General features: G+C 39.4%; 4 protein-coding genes across 7 annotated transcripts; 2 read left to right on the forward strand and 2 right to left on the reverse strand.

Moving 5' to 3' along the window:
• Positions 1–549: 549 nt before the first annotated feature.
• On the reverse strand, positions 550–2,435 carry LOC110673905 (uncharacterized). The gene is made up of 3 exons (XM_021837138.2): positions 1,639–2,435; positions 1,119–1,189; positions 550–1,004 (listed from the first exon to the last, which is right to left on the reverse strand). The coding sequence occupies exons 1-3, from the start codon at positions 1,735–1,737 to the stop codon at positions 788–790; spliced, it is 387 nt and encodes a 128-aa protein (XP_021692830.1). The 5' UTR covers positions 1,738–2,435; the 3' UTR covers positions 550–787.
• A 128-nt stretch (positions 2,436–2,563) lies between these two features.
• On the forward strand, positions 2,564–5,537 carry LOC110673902 (uncharacterized). 4 transcript variants are annotated; one of them, XM_021837133.2, is made up of 6 exons: positions 2,572–2,997; positions 3,132–3,187; positions 3,461–3,515; positions 3,710–3,790; positions 3,886–4,138; positions 5,197–5,537. In XM_021837133.2, exons 1-5 carry the CDS (start codon positions 2,793–2,795, stop codon positions 4,119–4,121), a joined length of 633 nt encoding a protein of 210 aa, XP_021692825.2. In that variant the 5' UTR covers positions 2,572–2,792; the 3' UTR covers positions 4,122–4,138; positions 5,197–5,537. The 4 variants fall into 4 exon arrangements, with proteins under 4 accessions (XP_057985554.1, XP_021692825.2, XP_021692824.2 ...); XM_021837132.2 differs by having other exon boundaries at positions 5,203–5,537; XM_021837135.2 differs by having other exon boundaries at positions 3,886–5,537.
• Positions 5,533–6,447, reverse strand: LOC110673904 (early nodulin-like protein 15). The gene is made up of 2 exons (XM_021837137.2): positions 6,166–6,447; positions 5,533–6,074 (listed from the first exon to the last, which is right to left on the reverse strand). Exons 1-2 carry the CDS (start codon positions 6,350–6,352, stop codon positions 5,728–5,730), a joined length of 534 nt encoding a protein of 177 aa, XP_021692829.2. The 5' UTR covers positions 6,353–6,447; the 3' UTR covers positions 5,533–5,727.
• Positions 6,448–19,843: 13,396 nt separating this feature from the next.
• On the forward strand, positions 19,844–20,383 carry LOC110673901 (uncharacterized). Its single transcript, XM_021837131.2, has one exon. The coding sequence runs from the start codon at positions 19,933–19,935 to the stop codon at positions 20,242–20,244; it is 312 nt and encodes a 103-aa protein (XP_021692823.2). The 5' UTR covers positions 19,844–19,932; the 3' UTR covers positions 20,245–20,383.
• Positions 20,384–20,517: the final 134 nt, after the last annotated feature.

Here is a 20,517-nt window from a genome sequence, read left to right on the forward strand (position 1 = left end):
AGTGAGGTTAGAAACCCAACCCTGACAACAAATTTAACTTCGCTTTTTTGGCCACCCAGTCTGCACAAACATTAGCTGACCTGGGGGCAAAAACAACAGAACAACCAGGGTGATTTAATAAACAGTTCCAAACGACTTGACTAATGGCATCAAGCTCCCAAGGGCAACCAGCAGGAGGATGGTTAAAACACTGAACTAACTGATAAGAATCAGTTTCAACAATAACATTTGACATCCTTCTATGTTTTGCAAATTGAATTGCTAGGTACAACAATAACCCAAAACTGAGGAATGAATGATTTGCAAAGGCACATCTTCACAAAGTTCCCAAATTACCCAAAATCTGCTATGATATGTGCATCCCCAAGTTTGCAACTCCAGAGGAGAGCAAGATTCAAGAACATAAATGAAACACAACCTTATTCGAATGCTATTTTTAAAAAATAATAAATAAATAAAGGGGCTGTTCTTGTTACATTTCAGGAATGCCAATCAAAATAACCTCACAATGAAAAATACTGCAAACTTAAAACCAAAAATACTGCAAACTTAAAACCAAGGATAACAATATCAAATTAATAAATGGGTACTTGACTAAATTCATGTTATGTATATCTAAAGTATTGAAATCTCTCTTTACAATTTCCACTGTGATAAAACAAAAATAAAAGAAACCAAACAAAAATTTCTAATGCTATAAACAATTTAGTCAATTATTTGAGGGTGATGCCAATCAATGGTTTTTAGCTATAAGAATTTCATTATTGGCTAACGAAATATAAGACATTTAGACCTTCATTACAGTTGAATGATCTTGCCATGAGATTTTCTTCTTAACTCTTTTCTCAGTGATTATGCCATTCTTGAGCTTCTTCTCAGCTCTCAACAATTTCCCAACACCCTCATTTTGCATAGACGACTTTTGTGGTGGAATGGGATCTTGCTCTGGCTGAAGATTAAGGGACTTTATAGCCATTAAATGTCTATGCCTCTGCCTTAAAAAGCTGAAATTCAGAGAAAAGGAAAGGGTAAGTCCAAGAGTGAAGCATCTCCACATCTAAGTATTTCATGCTATAACTTGTAAAAATCCAGGCAATTCATCAAAGCAAAGTACACACCGAACTTCAGCCGATAGAACGTCTCTCTTCAGCTTAGTCATCTGCAGTTTTTTCTTCTTTGAAACAAATTCCTGAAAAATAATCATCAGAAACCATCAATGTGTAGGCCAAAACAAACAAAGATCATGCCACAAGGCCCAATAAGTCAAAACCTTCAGACTCGGTATAACATAAAACAACAATGTGTGTCAACTTTTGGTGAGTTATCTATCCCTAACTTTGAAATCAAACAACAATACAAATAATTCACCATCAATTTCTTTTCACTTTAGCGTACAGAAGCAACCATCAAAATCAGCAAACAGAGCTCTCAATGGACCTACTCAGAATAACAACTACACCCAACATACCTACTTGGAACAAAAACATTGAAATAACAAACATCAACAAACAGATTACTCAACGAGAATACTTAATTAGAACAAAAACAAAACAATGAGATAACCAATAAGGCATATGTTCACTATAATTAAAAAGAACAAATACACTTGAAGAATCGATAAAAGACCAAAAGACTAACCTTTTGCAATTCCAAGAAATCCTGAAGTAGGCTTTGATGTTTCAATTTAAAGCTAGCTTCCTCAACGAATTGAGATTGACCCATGCTATTCTTCAACATTAGACAATTTATTATTTGTAGGGTTTGGGCGGTATGAATAGAAAAATTGATCTTTCCCAATACCCAATAAAAGCAAATTGAGCTTTTTTAATAACAAATCCTAAATGAAACTCAAATTCTGTATGGATTTCAAAAAAATTAAAAAAAAAAAAATCAGAACAAACTAAAACGTGCAAATTTTTTCCATCAAAACAAAGTAGAATCAGGAAAAGAAAACTCAATCCCAATTCGACTTGAAAAGGACTAAATAGAAAGAAGATATCAGTGAGTCTTGTCTTCCCTTACTCTGAACCTCGCTGAACGCAAGAACCCTAAAGCAGACCCATGAAGAAAGAGAGGAAAGATCGAGGAAGATGGGATTGACAGAAGGGCATTTATGTTAAGATAATCTTTTTGGGTATGTGTTTTGGAGATAGGAAGAGAGCGGTGGTTGGAGGAAAATTGAAGATATATATCCATATATCCATCTAAATGCTATATTCCTTATATATTTCCTCTTTGGTTTTTGTTTTTCTCTTGCTCCACATAACAACTGGACCAGGTCCAGCTGGGCCATTTTAGAAATTGGAGAGACAAAGAGCGATAGATAATATCTTATGGATGTGTAATCTTTGGTTTACAGAGGGTGCAGAAAAGGCAGCAGATAAATGGCTACTGTTTCTTGGTGGATTTGCAGCTCTTGGTAAGGAAACCTCACATGGGCTTAAAATGGTGGTACTGTAGTGTTCCAGCTCTAACCATCTGAATTACTAAATTGCCCCTTTATACATTTTTTTAAAAAAATACTATTAAAATTTAGGATGAAGGTAAGAAAAAAAAATAATAATTTGGTTTTAATTACGCTTCCATTGAATTATAAAAAAAAAAATTGTATCAAGCTTAACTGTCTCCATAAACCTCTCCCCATCATCCAAAAGCCCTAGCGGCCTACACAGAAGAACTCAACACAACACAGCAACCTCAAATTTCTTCTTTTCCTTACAAGAACAGAAGCACACCAGAAAATCTGTCTTAAGAAAGATTGAATTTTTCTTTGTCCTCTTAAGGGAAATAAAATGGATGAAAGAGAAAGCAGCTCACTTGTACCAGAATCAGTCATGGGCTCTGCTAAGACTACCTTGGCCGACCTCGAACGAGTACAGACCCACTTGCTTCAGTTCCTCTCTCTCTCTGACCCGGATGTCCTCGCTGAGACGCCCCCTCTCCAACGCGCTCAGTCTCTCTTTCTGCTTGCCAAGGCCACTACTATTCTTTTCTCATGTACATACTAGTCCTTGTTCACTCTTTTTATCCTGTAGTTTTTATCTAGTTTCGAATTTAAGTTATTAGATATCGGTGTTCGTTTATGATTAGCATTCTTGATTATGACTTGCTTCAATTTTATGGATTTTCAGTGAGATTGAGATGCAGTGGAATTGACCCAGATGAGCATCCAGTGAAGACGGAGCTTGTATGTCCTCTTATACCCTGTTACTTCCCTTAATTCTTAAATTTGGGATGTCGGTTTTAGTGTTTAGATTGTTGCTGGGCATTTCATAAAGTTTTTGAATTATGACGTTTCTGATATTCTTTTCATTGCGACCTGAGTAGGCATATGCATTTGACTTTTCTTTTGTATGTTCTTCCCCTTCAATGTGTTGCTTTATGTATATGCGTGAGAAAGAGCTTATAAGTTCCATTTATGCGTCTCACCAAAAAAATGATTTTTGGGGTTTATGTGTAGGAGAGGTTGAATTTGTACCAAGACAAGCTTGAACGGTCCATAGATTTGAGTAAAGGTAGTTATTCCCTTGGAATATGTTGTTATTCATGCAACCCGAATTTTAAATTGAGATATATTATGTCTAGGCTAAGAAAATTTTCAATTATATTGGAAGGTGATTACATGTGCTTAAAGCCTTAATCCCTAATTATCATTTTTCAGTAGTATATTTTCCTTACTGATTAAACAAGTCTGAATTTCTTCCTGAAGCACCATTGAAATCTTCTGCCACCTTAAATTACCAGGCTGCAACCCGTTTCATTGAGCATTCTCTGCCTGACCTTACCTCTGGTATGTAATCAATCCCTTGCTAAATGCTAATTGCTATTGGCTTGGACTTTCTTTTAATGCTGATGTCATTTTAAAAACTTGTTCACCCCATGCAGAACAGAAGAAAAGAATGAGAGCTATCAGTAAAGGAGAAGGAACCAGGATAAAGTATTTGGAGAGGAAGATCCAAAAGAAGAGGAAATATCAGTCATCTGAAAAACATTCAGTCCAAACAGCTGCCTCAGAATTTCTTGAAAAAGCAGCACGTGAGCTTCTTGGTGATAATGCAAATGGTTTTAAGGGACCGATGCAAATTGACGCGTTAGATGATGATGATCTGCATGTTGGCTGATATCCTAATTTGTCCTGGTATATATTGCTTTTGTATTAAGGATTCATTTCTCATAACCTTTTTGGTTTCATTTTCATCATATTATTGTTATCTTAATGTTCTCAAAACATGCATGGAAAAGGTTCAATTTGTAGTTGCTGATAGCAAGAGTGTCTTGGCTGCATATATTACCTCCTTAACTGTGAATCTATTACTTTCTTTGTTAATTTCATGAACGTGAATAACTCTGATTTTATTAATCAATTAGTTATAGGCTGTGCAATTGCTGGATATGTGCAACTCATGAATACATTGCTTTGTAGTTTTGTAAAGGGGTCTAAACAAGGCAGTTGCTAATTATGCATGTGATGATGTGAAAGAGAATGTGAAACAAAAGTTGTTGCTTTATATGTATCAAATATTACCGCTAGTTTTAGTTCCCAATGTATTGCTTTTTTTTATTATTGGAATTAATTTTTCATTCAAGCTGAGACTTGAGAGGTTACCTAGGTGTGGATCACTCTAGTACCTGAATGAAAACAGTAACAAAAAATGTCCTTGTTTGGGAATGGGGTATAGTGGGTGTAGGTTTCTTTTTAGATTGCTTGATAAGAATAAAATAGATTATCCATGTTGTAATGGAATATAGAAAAATATAATGTAATGGATTAGAACAAGGATAACCACAAAATTTTCTACTATCCTATACTTATAATAAAATAGTTTCATTTGGAAAATACTATGTTACTGCTTCAATACTATAGAAAATATTCAAATCCCAAATTTTATGGCATAGTAATGATTATAATATTGTTTTTTTTAAATATAAATTTTAAATAATAGTTAAGAAGAGATGTGTTGTCTAAGCCTTTTATATGAATAAAAAATAGTAAATCTAAATTCAAAAATTTTATTATAAAAAAATTTTAGTATTAACATTTTTATATAAAAAAATGTTGGAATGGAGCAAGAAGTAGAAAACTGTCTTCCACAACTGAACACGGGCGTTAATGTTGCAAATCACTAGCTATATATACATTATCTGGATGTGCAACTTTTTCTGGCAACATTGATCAATTGTGCTGTTTTTGAGAAGTACCAGGTTAAAGACCCACTAGGATCTTTGCATTTGAGTTTCCTCATGTTTTGAGGACTGCTGCTGGTGTTTGTCATCTGCTTGAGTGGTATTGAATGGTGCTTTGGCCTAGTTGTGAAGGATTGCTTTCCTTGTTTCTGTGGTAAAAACGCATGCTTTCAGTGTTTGATATTAGCACACAGCGTGGACAGATAATGGAGGGCTCTGGGAAGTCATTTGTTTTGTAGATGATGTCTATTATTATGCAATCTGTTATGCCATTTCTTTGAAAATTATCAAACATTTACTGGAACTATTTGTGGATGATTGTATGAAATAAATCTGATTGCCCTCATGTAAAATGAATACCATATCAATATTGATGTCGGTCTCTACATAATCCATGCTCAACTATCAAGGAAAAAAAAAAACTTCGTAAAGGAAAACTCCAAATTTCCCTACCATAAATTAAAAATTTAAGCAGCTGGCAATACCCTCATTACTGTAATAAAATAGGAAACAAAAATCCTTCCAAGCCCAGGAATTCTCTCATCAAAACAAACCCCAAAGCATAAGTCCCAGTGACACCACCAAGCTGCCTTTCAAGCTTGTAGCGGCACTAGTTGGGGCAACTGCAGGACCCTCAAACTCTTCTGGGGAAGGAGCTGGAGAAATGCCAGTGTACCTGTGCCTTTGAGACAGCACTACCACAATCAACTTCTGGCCCTTCACGCAGTGCCCCCCTGCTCCACTGATGAAATAGAATGGCCCGGATCGATCGAGTTTCACCTTGGTGTTCCCGTCCTTGTGCTCTTCAATTGGGTTTGAGGTATTGCAGCTAAGGTAAGCCTCCCTAGTCACTTGCAACACCGAGTCCTTTTGACTGTCGTACTTCCACACTGAGAGATCAAGAAGAAAAGGGTAATGATGTTAGAAATACATTGCTGAATAGCAATGAAAAAAGGAAGCACTAGGAAAAGAAGATGGTACCAAGAGAGTCGCCAATGCGAAAACGAGCACTTTCAGCCCAGTTGTTTAGAGAATCAGATTCAGAAGATGGGATTTTCCATGCATCTGTTTTCCCACCAATCAGAATTTCTTTAGCTTCTGAGAAGCCCAAGAGCAGAGTGATCATAAGCAACAAAGAAGAAGTTACAACTCTTTGAAAGCAAGCCATGGAGACTGAGGAGGGCCAGAAGAAAGAGAGAGAGCGTGCAACTTCTTCAGAGAGAGCAGACTGAGGGTGGCGAACGCCGAGACTGAGGTGGCGAGTGGGATTTGGGTGTATTTATAGAGGAGAGCGAAAGTAGCCGTTAGAGAAGATAAAAGTGTTCAAAAAAAAAAAGAAAAAAAAAAAAGAAAGAGAAGATGAAAGTGTTGGCCACCTGGGGCTCAGGGCGTGGACCATTGTTATGATCAAAATTGCATGAAAAGCCTGGTAAGGAATCTAAACGGCTCATAAAAGCAAATTATACCATACATCCAGTGCAGTGCATAAAAAAATAGTGTATTATATATATTTATATAAAAATAATTATAATATAAAAATAATAATGTAAGGCCACTATTTTATAAGTGAAGCCTCGGAGGTGCACTTAATAATTTGCGAAAAAAACAGCGGCCTTCGTCAAAACTCCTCATTGTTAGGCTCACACTTACATCGCGTTTTGCCTCTTTAGGAGGAGAGTTATATGAAGAAACGTCTTTTTTGTATGAAAAACTTTCAACTCATTTAATTTTATTTGTAACCTTTTGTTGATTGAAATCACTATTGGAAAGATAAATTTGAATTTGCCTAATGGATAATTTTAATTGCAATTTTATGTGAATTGTCAATTTTAATTATAATTTTTTTATTTTAATTTTTATTTATTTTTATAAATTAATTTCAATTGTGGTTAGGAGAGAAAATTGTTTTTGGAGGTGCACATATGACAGTCAAATCATAAAACAAAAATAATAATATTTAAATATGTGATCCATAGCAGTTAATTATGGTTAATTTCTTGAAAAAATGAGTGCATTATAGGCAAAATCAAAACGTAGCCATTCCATTTTCAGAACCTCCAAATATCAGTACTTACATAACCTTTACTTCATTTCAATATTCAGTTCTTCAAGCATAGACAAATTTTCAAGCTTGACTATGCCAACTGTTAATTAGCTAATTTTGCCCTCTTTAATGATTTCTTCAATTGCATATAAATTTCTCTCTTAACTTACATCTTTTCCACCAACATAACATTCAAATCATTAATCTTCTTAAACAATCTATCAAATATAACCTTCTCATGCGATAGAATATTTGAGTCAATCCATTGGAAAAATCTACAACTAAACTATCCTGTAATAATAGAAGAGGAAGATTCAATTTAATTCAGTTTAAGCTAGACTAAAAATTATTATAATTGTACTACAATGTCATGCATTTATCTTCTAATCATGACATCTCTAAAATCTTTTTCCTGCTTTGCCTTTTGCCAAAGAAATATAAACAATTACAAGTATATCATGCTGGCAAAAAATTCGGCCACTACTGCCACTTAAACAAATTGAAATATCTTCCCTTGCATTGCTTGCAGATGTTGAGGGTATTGAATTTCTACTATGCCTGATCGTAGAAGGCATACCATAAAGAACCCTAGATTTAATTAGTTGTCCCTTAGTGTCACGACCCAACCTATGGGCCGGACCGGCACTAGGACCTGGACCAGCATAAAGCCCTCGAGGCCCGTAGTAAGCCTAACTATTCACTTAACCCAACTCTAAGGCCCATTTGGGCCCAATTTCAAGAAATCAACCGGACGGAGTCCGGCCATAAAGTGGACCTTTCAACGGGGAGTTTTTGACTCACCCGACCTGTAAACAAAATATATCATCACTTGGGGAGCTCAGCTCACCCTCCACATACTCAAATCAACATAAAGATAAATGGGAGCTCAGCTCCCTCATCCAGTCCATCAAACATGCATATAATAATTTTACAGGTCCACATAACAATTATATTACAGACCCGAATCATTTAAATAATTCTAACACATGCGAAAAATCTAGGAGTAAATAAAATTACACAAATATTGAATAACAACCTGCGAAGAAGAAAAGCAGGTTAACCACAATAAAATCCTCCTGTAGCCTAAAAAATTATTGAACAGGAGTGAGCGTTCGACTCAGAGAGTAAAATATCAATTTTAACCATAATCTCTATAACTATCTAAAACTAATGCACCCTATGGAGTGAAATGCAACACCAGCAATAATTTCACATCATAACATCAAAAAGGTAATTTGGAGCACTCACGCACCCAGCAATATCAATCATATATATATGGGAGCTGATCCCCTATACAGCTCTCTTAATTCCAACTGTGCCAGCGAAGAACTCAGCTCGGACTTCCACTTAATAACCAAATCGGGGTCCCAGCGAAGAACTCAAGCCGTGTCTACCCCGAAGGACCGGGTCCCAGCGAAGATCTCAAGCCGTGTCTACCCGTCCTATCCATAGTCCACACCACATCACACGCACGCACACTGCTCCAAATTACCACAACAACATACATGGCACTTTCACAGTTATGAATGCAACATAAATCGTGCCTAAAGTTTATCTACATAGATATATGCATATAAGTGATGCATGGGCATGCTTGAACATATAATAATAGTGAAATTACAATTAAAATTAATATTTTACTCACAGACTTGACAACGGTCACTGTGGCGGCTGGGCGGAGGGAGAAGGCTGTCCCGGCTCACCTGACAATTACATTACAATTATTTAATACAATGACTCAATACAATCAAGAAAAGACCAAATACGTCCTAAGTCGTGCCGAAAATCCGGTAGAGTCTCCCCTATACCTAGGACCTACCCAACCTGCAAAAGGGCTCAAAGCACACTTCTATATTCACAACCCATATATCCACAACTCAATCACATCACATAGCCCCTCCTGGGTCCATCAAATCAATCATCCATCACAATATGTAAAATTTCAATTTAGTCCTTATAATTGATCAATTTTTCAAAAACTGCCCAAATAAGCTCTAAAAATTCTAAAACTTTGCCCCGCGGTCCTTAGCAATATTACTAGGCTATTGCAAAAAGAATCATAATTTTCTGAGCTACCACGAATATTTTATAGATTTTTTATCCTATTTAAGCACTAGTAAATTACGAAAAAGCAAGGTTCGGGTTTACCTTTACCGATTCCGATTTTGGGAACGTGCTCGGGATGTCTGACAATGGGGGGGTAGCCAAAACCTAGGTCTAATTCGGAGACTTTTCCAGTAACGGGTCGGTTTGGCCGGAAATTCACAGACCCGGGCAACTGTCGAATTTTCGCGAATTGAAGATACCTACACGAAACTCACAACACGGGGGTTAGTACATAAATTTTTCAGAATTTTCTAAGCTCATTTAATGCTCGAAAAGACACTGCGAAGTTCCGTGGAACCCATCGAAAAACGATGTCGGAAAAATTCGAAATTTATGTCGCCGCGAAGCTCTCGACGAGTGGAGCTCTCGGGTACTCTCGGTTTTCTCGTGGGATTCACGGTTTGCGAGAAATCTAGCCCGAAAGTCAAAATGGGCTAAAACTTCCTGGGCAAAAATTGGACAAACCGCTTGATGGATTTCGGTTGTTCTTGGTGTCTATGGAAAGCTATCGACGAGTAGATGATTTTAGACACAAGACCCGGTCCAATTGGTGGCCGGATCGGCCGGATTTCGATCGGGAAATCGAGGAGTCGCGCGCGCGCTGCGCGTCGTTTCTGGGGCTGTTTTCCGGCGTTCCAGGAGGCGGCCGGCCGTGGGGGAGGGCTGAGGTGGGGCGCCGGCGAGGTGGGGAGGCAGGGGAGGCGGCGGCGCGGCAAGGGGAGGAGGGAGGAGAGAGAAAAGAGAGAGAGAAGGGGAGGAGGTCGGGACGCGAGGAAGAAAAGAGAAGAAGAAAAAGGAGCCGGTCCGTTTCGATCGGTCCGATCCGATCCGGTTCGATTCGAAATATAAAATTTTGAATTTTTACTTTGACTCGGGACCGAAAATGAGGTCCAAAAATTTCAAAAAAAATTCAGAAAACTCAGAAAAATTCGTAGACTCCAAATATATTTTTAGTTTTGCCACGTGGTCTTTAAATTAATTTTTAAAAATCATCAAAGTTTATATTTTCGGAAAATCGAACCCGATTTTTAAAATCCGAAAAATCTCAAAAAAATTCCTAAAATTTAAATAAAATTAAAATACCAAAAATGCTCATAAAATAATAAAATTTAAAATTTTGGGGTGTTACATTCTTCCCCCCTTACAGAAAATTCGTCCTCGAATTTTACACAAGGCAGAATAAAGCACATGATTATACATTGAACAGATAAGGGTACTTGCTACGCATGTCCCGTTCTGACTCCCAGGTGCACTCTTCCACTGACTGGCTCCTCCACAAGACCTTAACCATAGGGATCTGTTTTGATCTCAGCTGTCTCACTTGGTAGTCCACTATGGCTACAGGTTGCTCCTCAAATGTCAAGTTCTCTTTTAGCTCTATTACATCTGGTTGTAGTACATGAGAAGGATCTGGAATGTATTTCCTGAGCATGGAGATGTGAAATACGGGATGAACGTGAGAAAGGTTGGGTGGTAGCTCCAACCGGTAGGCAACTGCTCCAACTCTATCAGTAACCTCAAAAGGTCCGATATACCGAGGTGCCAACTTGCCCTTCTTTCCAAATCTCATGACTCCCTTCATTGGAGAAACCTTCAGGAATACATAGTCGCCTACTGCAAACTCCACATCCCTCCGTCTGGGGTCTGCATAACTCTTCTGCCTACTGAAAGCTGTTTTCAGTAGTTCCCTGATTAAAGGAACTACCTCTGAAGTGTACTGCACTAGGTCTACATCATGCACCTTCGCTTCCCACATTTCCGTCCAACACAGAGGAGACCTACACTTTCTTCCATATAATGCCTCATAGGGTGCCATCCCTATGCTAGAATGGTAACTGTTGTTATAGGCAAACTCCACCAAAGCTAGCTGATCATCCCATTGACCTCCAAAATCCAAGACACTCATGCGAAGCATGTCTTCCAGTGTTTGGATTGTCCTTCAATTTGTCAGTGCATGCGAGGGTGGAAAGCCGTACTAAAGTTCAACTGTGTGCCAAGTGCTTCCTGCAACTTTCTCCAAAACCGAGAAGTGAACTGGGGCCCTCTGTCAGATATTATAGAAGCTGAAACTCCATGCAATCTAACTATTTCTTGAATGTAGAGTCGGGCGTACTGTGCCACTGAATACGTAGTCTTCACAAGTAAAAAGTGAGCTGATTTGGTTAGACGGTCCACAATTACCCATATCGAATCATATCCTCGCGTGGTACAAGGCAACCTAGTCACAAAATCCATAGTGATCATTTCCCACTTCCATTCTGGGATAGGGAGCTCTTACAGCTTCCCTGACGGTCTCTGGTGTTCAAACTTCACCTTATGACAAGTCAAGCACTTGGACACAAAGTCTGCTATGTCTCTCTTCATGCCATTCCACCAATAGCTATCTTTCACGTCATGGTACATCTTGGTGCAGCCTGGGTGGACACTGTACAGTGTATAGTGTGCCTCTCGCATGATTTCATTTCTGAGATTGTCCACATCGGGCACACATATCCTAGAACCTTGCACTAAGGCGCCATCATTGGCAAATCCAAACTCACCACCTTCACCTTGCTATACTCTTTCTATGATTTTCATCAATTGTTAGTCTCTGTGCTGGGAAACTCTAACTCTGTCTCTCAAGTCTGGCCTCACTGAAAAATGAGCCAGCAATACCCCCTCATCTGAAAGATCTAGGATTAAACCTTGATCCATCAACTCATGTACCTTCTGAATCAATGGTCTCTTCTCTGCTGAAATGTGTGCCAAACTGCCAGAAGATTTTCTGCTCAAAGCATCTGCTACTACATTGGCTTTCCCAGGGTGGTACTGGATGGTGCAATCATAGTCTTTCAGAAGCTCCATCCATCTCCTCTGTCTTAAGTTTAAGTCCCTCTGTTGGAAGATGTACTTCAAACTCTTATGGTCGGTGTATATCTCACACACCTCACCATACAGGTAGTGCCTCCAGATTTTTAGTGCAAAAATTACAGCCGCCATTTCCAAATCATGGGTGGGGTAGTTCTGCTCATGCCTCTTCAGCTGTCTTGAAGCATAAGCCACTACTTTTCCATTCTGCATCAAAACACACCCTAGGCCAACTCTGGAGGTGTCACAGTACACGGTGTATCCTTCACCACTCATAGGTAGTGTCAACACAGGGGCGGTGGTTAGACACTCCTTAAGCTTCTGGAAACTCCTCTCACAGTCATCTGTCTAAATGAATGGAACATTCTTCCGGGTTAACTTAGTTAGGGGAGCTGCTATCCTGGAAAAATCCTGTACAAAACGCCTATAGTAGCCAGCTAGACCCAGAAAACTTCGCACCTCAGTGACTGTTGTAGGCCTAAGCCAATCGATTCTGACTTCAATTTTCTTGGGATCCACTTGAATGCCGGCACTAGAAACCACGTGTCCCAAGAATGAGATGCTTTCTAGCCAAAATTCACATTTTGAAAATTTCGCATATAGCTGGTGCTCCATCAAAGTCTGCAACACCATCCTCAAGTGCCACACGTGTTCTTCCTCGGTCTGAGAGTATACCAATACGATGACAAAACGGTCCAAAAATGGCTTGAACACCCTGTTCATCAAGTCCATGAAGGCTGCTGGTGCATTAGTGAGTCCAAAAGACATCATCAAGAACTCATAATGACCATATCTTGTCCTGAATGCCGTTTTGGACACGTCCTCATTCCTGATTCTCAACTGATGGTAGCCTGATCGCAGGTCTATCTTGGAAAAGAATCTAGCCCCTTAGAGCTGATCAAACAGATCGTCGATCCGAGGAAGTGGATACTTGTTCTTCACAGTCACCTTGTTCAGCTGTCTATAGTCAATGCACAACCTCAATGACCCATCCTTCTTTCTCACAAATAGAACAGGAGCACCCCAGGGTGAAGTGCTCGGACGTATGAAACCTTTGTCCAACAGCTCCTGTAGTTGCTCCTTTAACTCTTTTAATTCTGCTGGGGCCATCCTGTAAGGTGGCATTGATATGGGGTTTGTACCCGGAACAACATCAATGCAGAACTCTATTCCCCTTTCTGGTGGCAACCCTGGAAGCTCTTCAGGGAAGACATCCATGAATTCTCTGACAACAGGAACATTTTCCATGTTGACACCTTCTACAGATGTATCTCTCACCAATGCCAAATACCCTTGGCATCCACGCCTCAACATTTTTCTAGCACTAATTGCTGACACCAAGTTATATGGAGCCACGCTCCTGTCACCATCAAAGCTAAACTCTTCCACACCAGGTATGTGGAAATGCACATTTTTGTTCCTGCAGTCTAAGGTGGCATAATGAGTTGCCAACCAATCCATCCCCAAAATTACATCAAAATCCATTACTGGTAGAGGAACCAAGTCTGCTGGGAGGATCTTTCCATCCACTACTACTGGGCTACCCGGAAAAACCATATCTACATCTATGTTGTCACTAAGTGGGGTAGCTACTGACAAAGGGCATTCTAGAGTTGTAGGGTTTCTACCCAATCTCATGGCAAACACAGGGGAGACAAATGAGTGCGTAGCACCCGGATCTATCAAAACACGAGCCTCATAGGAACAGACCAGAAGAATACCTGCCACAACTGCATTTGAAGCTTGAGCATCCTGGTGGGTCAGGGTGAAAACCCGAGCTTGACCCCTACCCTGAGTGGCAGAACCTTGATACTGACTTCTCCCTCCTGATCTGCCCCCAAATCCACGTCCCCCTTGTCCTCGGCCCTGTTGGCCACTGAACTGACTGCCTGCCATGCTGGAAGCACCCGGATACAACTGACGAGGAACATTCGCAACAGAACCCTGTGACCCCATCTGTGGCTCGCTGAACACGGGGCATTCCTAGCAAAGTGACCTGGTTGGCCACACCTGAAGCATACTCCTGAACCCATCAAACAAGGTCCTGAATGTCCTCTTCCACACTGTGCACAAGGTGCTAAGGAAGATCCTGAACCAGACCCAAAACTGCTGTACCCTAAACTGTGACCACTGCTGGATCCGTATCCAGGTCTGAACCTCGAGGTTTGTGTCTAAAATCACTCTTCTTGTTCCTACTTTTTCCTCTGTAATTACTCTAGCCACCACTGTTTGGAGTACCCATTTGGGGAACACCGGTAGAACCCTCTGCTTTGTTTTTCTTTGCTCTTCCGCTGTCATCCACAGCATAGCTAATCTCAATCTGTCTGGCTCGATCAACCACCACATCAAAAGACTGATCAGACATCATGGCCAGGTTCGCATACCTCCTGTCAAGCCCCTTTAGGAATCTCTTCACCTTCATAGTTTCTGTAGCTACTGCTGTAGGGGCATATCTGCTCAATTCCAGAAATTCTATAGCATATTCATCTACAGACCTACCATTCTGTCTTAAGGCCTCAAAGGCCCACTGCTTCTGATCTCTGAAGCTTTCTGGCACAAACCGATTGATGAACAGTTCCATAAACTGAGTCCACGATAAACCCTCCATCCGAGGTAATATATAATCATTCATCCATTGTTTAGGCATAGGCCCCATGACATGCTGCATACACTCTATAAGTCTTCTATCAGTCAATCGCACTGCATTCTCTGCACATGCGAGAATCCAAAAATCGATATGCATCGTCTGACACATCATAAGTACCAGGCACCAACTTCTTAAAATTGATTATCTGTTTGTAAGGTTCCCCTCTTGGTGCGGTGGATTGCTGCTGCTGTGGAGGGTGGACCATATACTGTGCCATCATATCGATGGTCCTCTGCAAACCAGCTAGAGTAGCTGCCATGGGGTCCATGGGACCCTGTGCCATAAAAGACTGATCCTGTACTGGTGGCAGCTGCTCTTCTACTTGAACAGCTCTAGGCCTCCTACCCCGCCTCCTCGGGGCAGGCGCCTCATCTTGTGCTGACACCTTGTCAGGCACATCTGGTTCTGGTGCAGTGGCAGCTCTCCTACTTCTACGTATTTTCTTGAAATTCAGCAGCATTAGCCCACAAAATTCAAAACTGCACATTACATAGCTCTATAGACTCATATTTACACACAATATATGAAGCAGAAACTAGAAGCAAAGATGACAATGCAAGACGAATGTGGACCCTATTTTCCGCATGTGACTCCTAGTAGACTCTTCCCAACACTTTAGACAATCAATCCCTAAGAATCTGGAGCCTAAGCTCTAATACCACAATTGTCACGACCCAACCTATGGGCCGGACCGGCACTAGGACCTGGGTCAGCCGAAAGCCCCCGAGGCCCGTAGTAAGCCTAACTATTCACTTAACCCAACTCTAAGGCCCATTTGGGCCCAATTTCAAGAAATCAACTGGACGGAGTCCGGCCATAAAGTGGACCTTTCAACGGGGAGTTTTTGACTCACCCGACCTGTAAACAAAATATATCATCACTTGGGGAGCTCAGCTCACCTTCCACATACTCAAATCAACATAAAGATAAATGGGAGCTCAGCTCCCTCATCCAATCCATCAAACATACATATAATAATTTTACAGGTTCACATAACAATTATATTACAGACCCGAATCATTTAAATAATTCTAACACATGCGGAAAATCTAGGAGTAAATAAAATTACACAAATATTGAATAACAACCTGCAAAGAAGAAAAGCAGGTTAACCACAATAAAATCCTCCTGTAGCCTGAAAAAATATTGAACAGGAGTGAGCGTTCGACTCAGAGAGTAAAATATCAATTTTAACCATAATCTCTATAACTATCTAAAACTAATGCACCCTATGGAGTGAAATGCAACACCAGCAATAATTTAACATCATAACATCAAAAAGGTAATTTGGAGCACTCACGCACCCAGCAATATCAATCATATATATATGGGAGCTGATCCCCTATACAGCTCTCTTAATTCCAACTGTGCCAGCGAAGAACTCAGCTCGGACTTCCACTTAATAACCAAATCGGGGTCCCAGCGAAGAACTCAAGCCGTGTCTACCCCGAAGGACTGGGTCCCAGAGAAGATCTCAAGCCGTGTCTACCCGTCCTATCCATAGTCCACACCACATCACACGCACGCCAACGCACGCACACTGCTCCAAATTACCACAACAACATACATGGCACTTTCACAGTTATGAATGCAACATAAATCGTGCCTAAAGTTTATCTACATAGATATATGCATATAAGTGATGCATGGGCATGCTTGAACATATAATAATAGTGAAATTACAATTAAAATTAATATTTTACTCACAGACTTGACAACGGTCCTTTGTGGTGGCGGAGGAGAAGGCTATCCCGGCTCACCTGACAATTACATTACAATTATTTAATACAATGACTCAATACAATCAAGAAAAGACCAAATACGTCCTAAGTCGTGCCGAAAATCCGGCAGAGTCTCCCCTATACCTAAGACCTACCCAACCTGCAAAAGGGCTCAAAGCACACTTCTATATTCACAACCCATATATCCACAACTCAATCACATCACATAGCCCCTCCTGGGTCCATCAAATCAATCATCCATCACAATATGTAAAATTTCAATTTAGTCCTTATAATTGATCATTTTTGCAAAAACTGCCCAAATAAGCTCTAAAAATTCTAAAACTTTGCCCCGCGGTCCTTAGCAATATTACTAGGCTATTGCAAAAAGAATCATAATTTTCTGAGCTACCACGAATATTTTATGGATTTTTTTATCCTATTTAAGCACTAGTAAATTACGAAAAAGCAAGGTTTAGGTTTACCTTTTCCGATTCAGACTTCGGGAACGTGCTCGGGATGTCTGACAATGGGGGGGTAGCCAAAACCTCGGTCCAATTCAGAGACTTTTCCGGTAATGGGTCGGTCTGGCCGGAAATTCACAGACCCGGGCAACTGTCGAATTTCCGCGAATTGAAGATACCTACACGAAGCTCACAACACGGGGGTTAGTACATAAATTTTTCAGAATTTTCTAAGCTCATTTAATGCTCGGAAAGACACTGCGAAGTTCCGTGGGACCCACCGAAAAACGGTGTCGAAAAAATTCGAAATTTATGTCGCCGCGAAGCTCTCGACGAGTGGAGCGCTCTGGTACTCTCGGTTTTCTCGTGGGATTCACAGTTTGCGAGAAATCTAGCCCGAAAATCAAAATGGGCTAAAACTTCCCGGGCAAAAATTGGACAAACCGCTCGATGGATTTTGGTGTTCTTGTTGTCTATGGAAAGCTCTCGACGAGTAGATGATTTTAGACACAAGACCCGGTCCAATTGGTGGCCGGATCGGCCGGATTTCGGCCGGGAAGTCGAGGAGTCGCGCGCGCGCTGCGCGTCGTTTCTGGGGCCGTTTTCCGGCGTTCCAGGCGGCGGCCGGCCGTGGGGGAGGGCTGAGGTGGCGCGCCGGCGAGGTGGGGAGGCAGGGGAGGCGGCGGCGCGGCAAGGGGAGGAGGGAGGAGAGAGAAAAGAGAGAGAGAAGGGGAGGAGGTCGGGACGCGCGGAAGAAAATGGAAGAAGAAAAGGAGCTGGTCCGATTTGATCGGTCCGATCCGGTCCGGTTCGATTCGACCGATTCGATTCGAAATATAAAATTTTGAATTTTTACTCAGCCTCGGGACCGAAAATGAGGTCCAAAAATTTCAAAAAAATTTCAGAAAACTCAGAAAAATTCGTAGACTCCAAATATATTTTTAATTTTGCCACGTGGTCTTTAAATTAATTTTTAAAAATCATCAAAGTTTATATTTTCGGAAAATCGAACCCGATTTTTTAAAATCCGAAAAATCTCGAAAAAAATTTCTAAAATTTAAATAAAATTAAAATACAAAAAATGCTCATAAAATAATAAAATTTAAAATTTTGGGGTGTTATACTTAGGAAAGAACCCTAGAAGCAAGAAGATTTCGATTAACAGAAGAAGAATATTCAATTAATTTTAGTTTAAACTAGACTAAAAATCACTATAATTGTACTACATTGTCATACATTTACCTTCCAATTAGGACATCTCCAAACTCTTCTTCCTGAATTACCTTTTATTAAAGAAATATAACAAATTGCAGATACATCATGTTGGCAAAGGTTTCGACTACTACTCCCACCCACTTGAACTAACTGAAATCTCTCCCTTTACATTGCTTGTAGATGTTAAGAGTCTTGAATTTCTACCATGCCTTATCACAAAAGCCACAGCATAAAAAATCGTAGAATTAATTAGTTATCCCTTGCACAAGAACCCTAGGAGCAAGAAGATTCGATCTCTATTTAGGAGAAGGAAAATGAATGGTTATGTTTTGGTTTTACCCAAAACATAGTCATTTTTTAAAGAAGTTAATCATGGTGACTTGATTTAAATATTATTATTTTTTATTAACCTGACTACCATATGTGTGTATCCAAAAGAAAGTCTCTTCCCTAATCATAATTAAGTCTAATTTGTGAAAATAGACCTAAATTAAAAAAAAAACTAAAATTAACAATTCACATAAAGTTTTGACTAAAATTGACTATTAAGCCATTTGAATTTGGTCAAGATTTAGGCTCGTTTATTTTGCGAAACTTTTTTATATTTTTAGCATTTGAAGCATTAAAATAATCAATGAAATATATTTTTTTAATTAAATAAAAAAAATTATTTTCAAGAAAAATATTTTTTTAGAAGATGAATTATTTATTAAATTTTAATAATTTTATTAAAATATAAAAATATTTATATATACATATAAATATCTATTATTAATTAAAAATATTTTTTAAAAATTATTTTTTGTATAAAATGCTTTTCATATAAATTATTTATCAGGAATTTATGTTTCTAGCACTTCGTGTAGCCCATTATTATTTGACGCCCAATTCTCCTATCCAAGGCATCTACTTTAATCAGGCTGAATTGGCGTGCAACCCACTCACATTCGAGATTGAGAACTCCAATTTCCAAATACCAGCTGGCCGCTACCACCTAGGGTGAGCAATCAGTTCAAATTGAATCGAATCGAATTAAATCATAAAAATTAAATCGTCAATTTTAGAAATCGAACCGAATCGAAATTGGTGAAAAATCGAATTGAACCGAACCGCTTTATTTTTGTTCGGTTTAATTTAAATTGATCGGTTTGATTTTTGATTATTTTTTAATTTAGACTTGATTTTCAAGTTATTTGGTCTAATTTTAACTTTGGTTTGAACCTAATAACCATTAATCAATGAAATTAAACAATTAATATATATATAATTAAATATAATTCATAAATTTTTCATAAAAATAAATTAATTCAAAAATCAATTCGGTTCAATTTGACTATATAAATCACTATTTGGTTCGGTTCGGTTTAATCAATTTTTTCTCTTCAAAACCGAACCGAACCGAAATAATTGAAATTTTTATAAATTAAAATCGAACCGAACCGATTTAATTTTAAAATCGAACCAATTGAACTGAATTGACTCGATTCGGTTCTATTTTTTTGTTTGAACCGAATTCTGCTCAGCCCTACTACCACAGAAGTTCACGAATCACGTACCAGCTACTCCACTTGTCCCAAGACTATGAGTTCGTATCATGCAACCGCTACGTGTTCAGGGATTAAACCATCCCTCCTCCATATAGTTTCTTCAACGCGGCAGAACTTCTCGTCATCATCTCTAACGCTCTTGAATGAGGGCTAGGAGATGCATAAAATGGCAGGGAATGAAGAGTGGAGGAAGACAGCTAACCCCCACAAGATGAGTCCCGAAGAAGTGAAAGCCGCAGGCTTAGAGGGATCTAAGAAACCGCTGGGCCACAACCCAAGGCCGGAGGGGAGCTTGCATCAGAGGGGCAAACTGCCCTTTAGCCGAAACACCATGACAATTGCTGGCCTCCTTATAACAGCCGCCATTGGATACATGGTCTTGTATGCCAAGAAAACGCCAGAAGCAAGCGCCCGGAATAAGGCTACCAATAGTGCTGAGCCCATAGATACTCATCCCAGTAGGAAGTAGGTTATAGATGGCTGTATTTAATTTTGTGTTTTTAGTTCTCTGTTGATTATAAATATACCATGGAAGGGATTAGTCCACAACTGATGATGATTAGTCATTTCTCTTTTCTTTGTTTAATATCCAAATTTATTGGAGGAAATCGATCCTGTTTGTTTTAGCTTTTTAGATTAATATGATCAACAGGCATATATATACAGCAGGTGAAAACATGATCAGCGCAAGTAATTGACGAGGAATGAAATTACAACCAAAACAAGTCGATTTGTGTTTGCG

This window comes from Hevea brasiliensis, chromosome 11 (genome assembly GCF_030052815.1).
Source record: "Hevea brasiliensis isolate MT/VB/25A 57/8 chromosome 11, ASM3005281v1, whole genome shotgun sequence".
In the NCBI taxonomy this organism is placed as follows: Eukaryota; Viridiplantae; Streptophyta; class Magnoliopsida; order Malpighiales; family Euphorbiaceae; genus Hevea; species Hevea brasiliensis.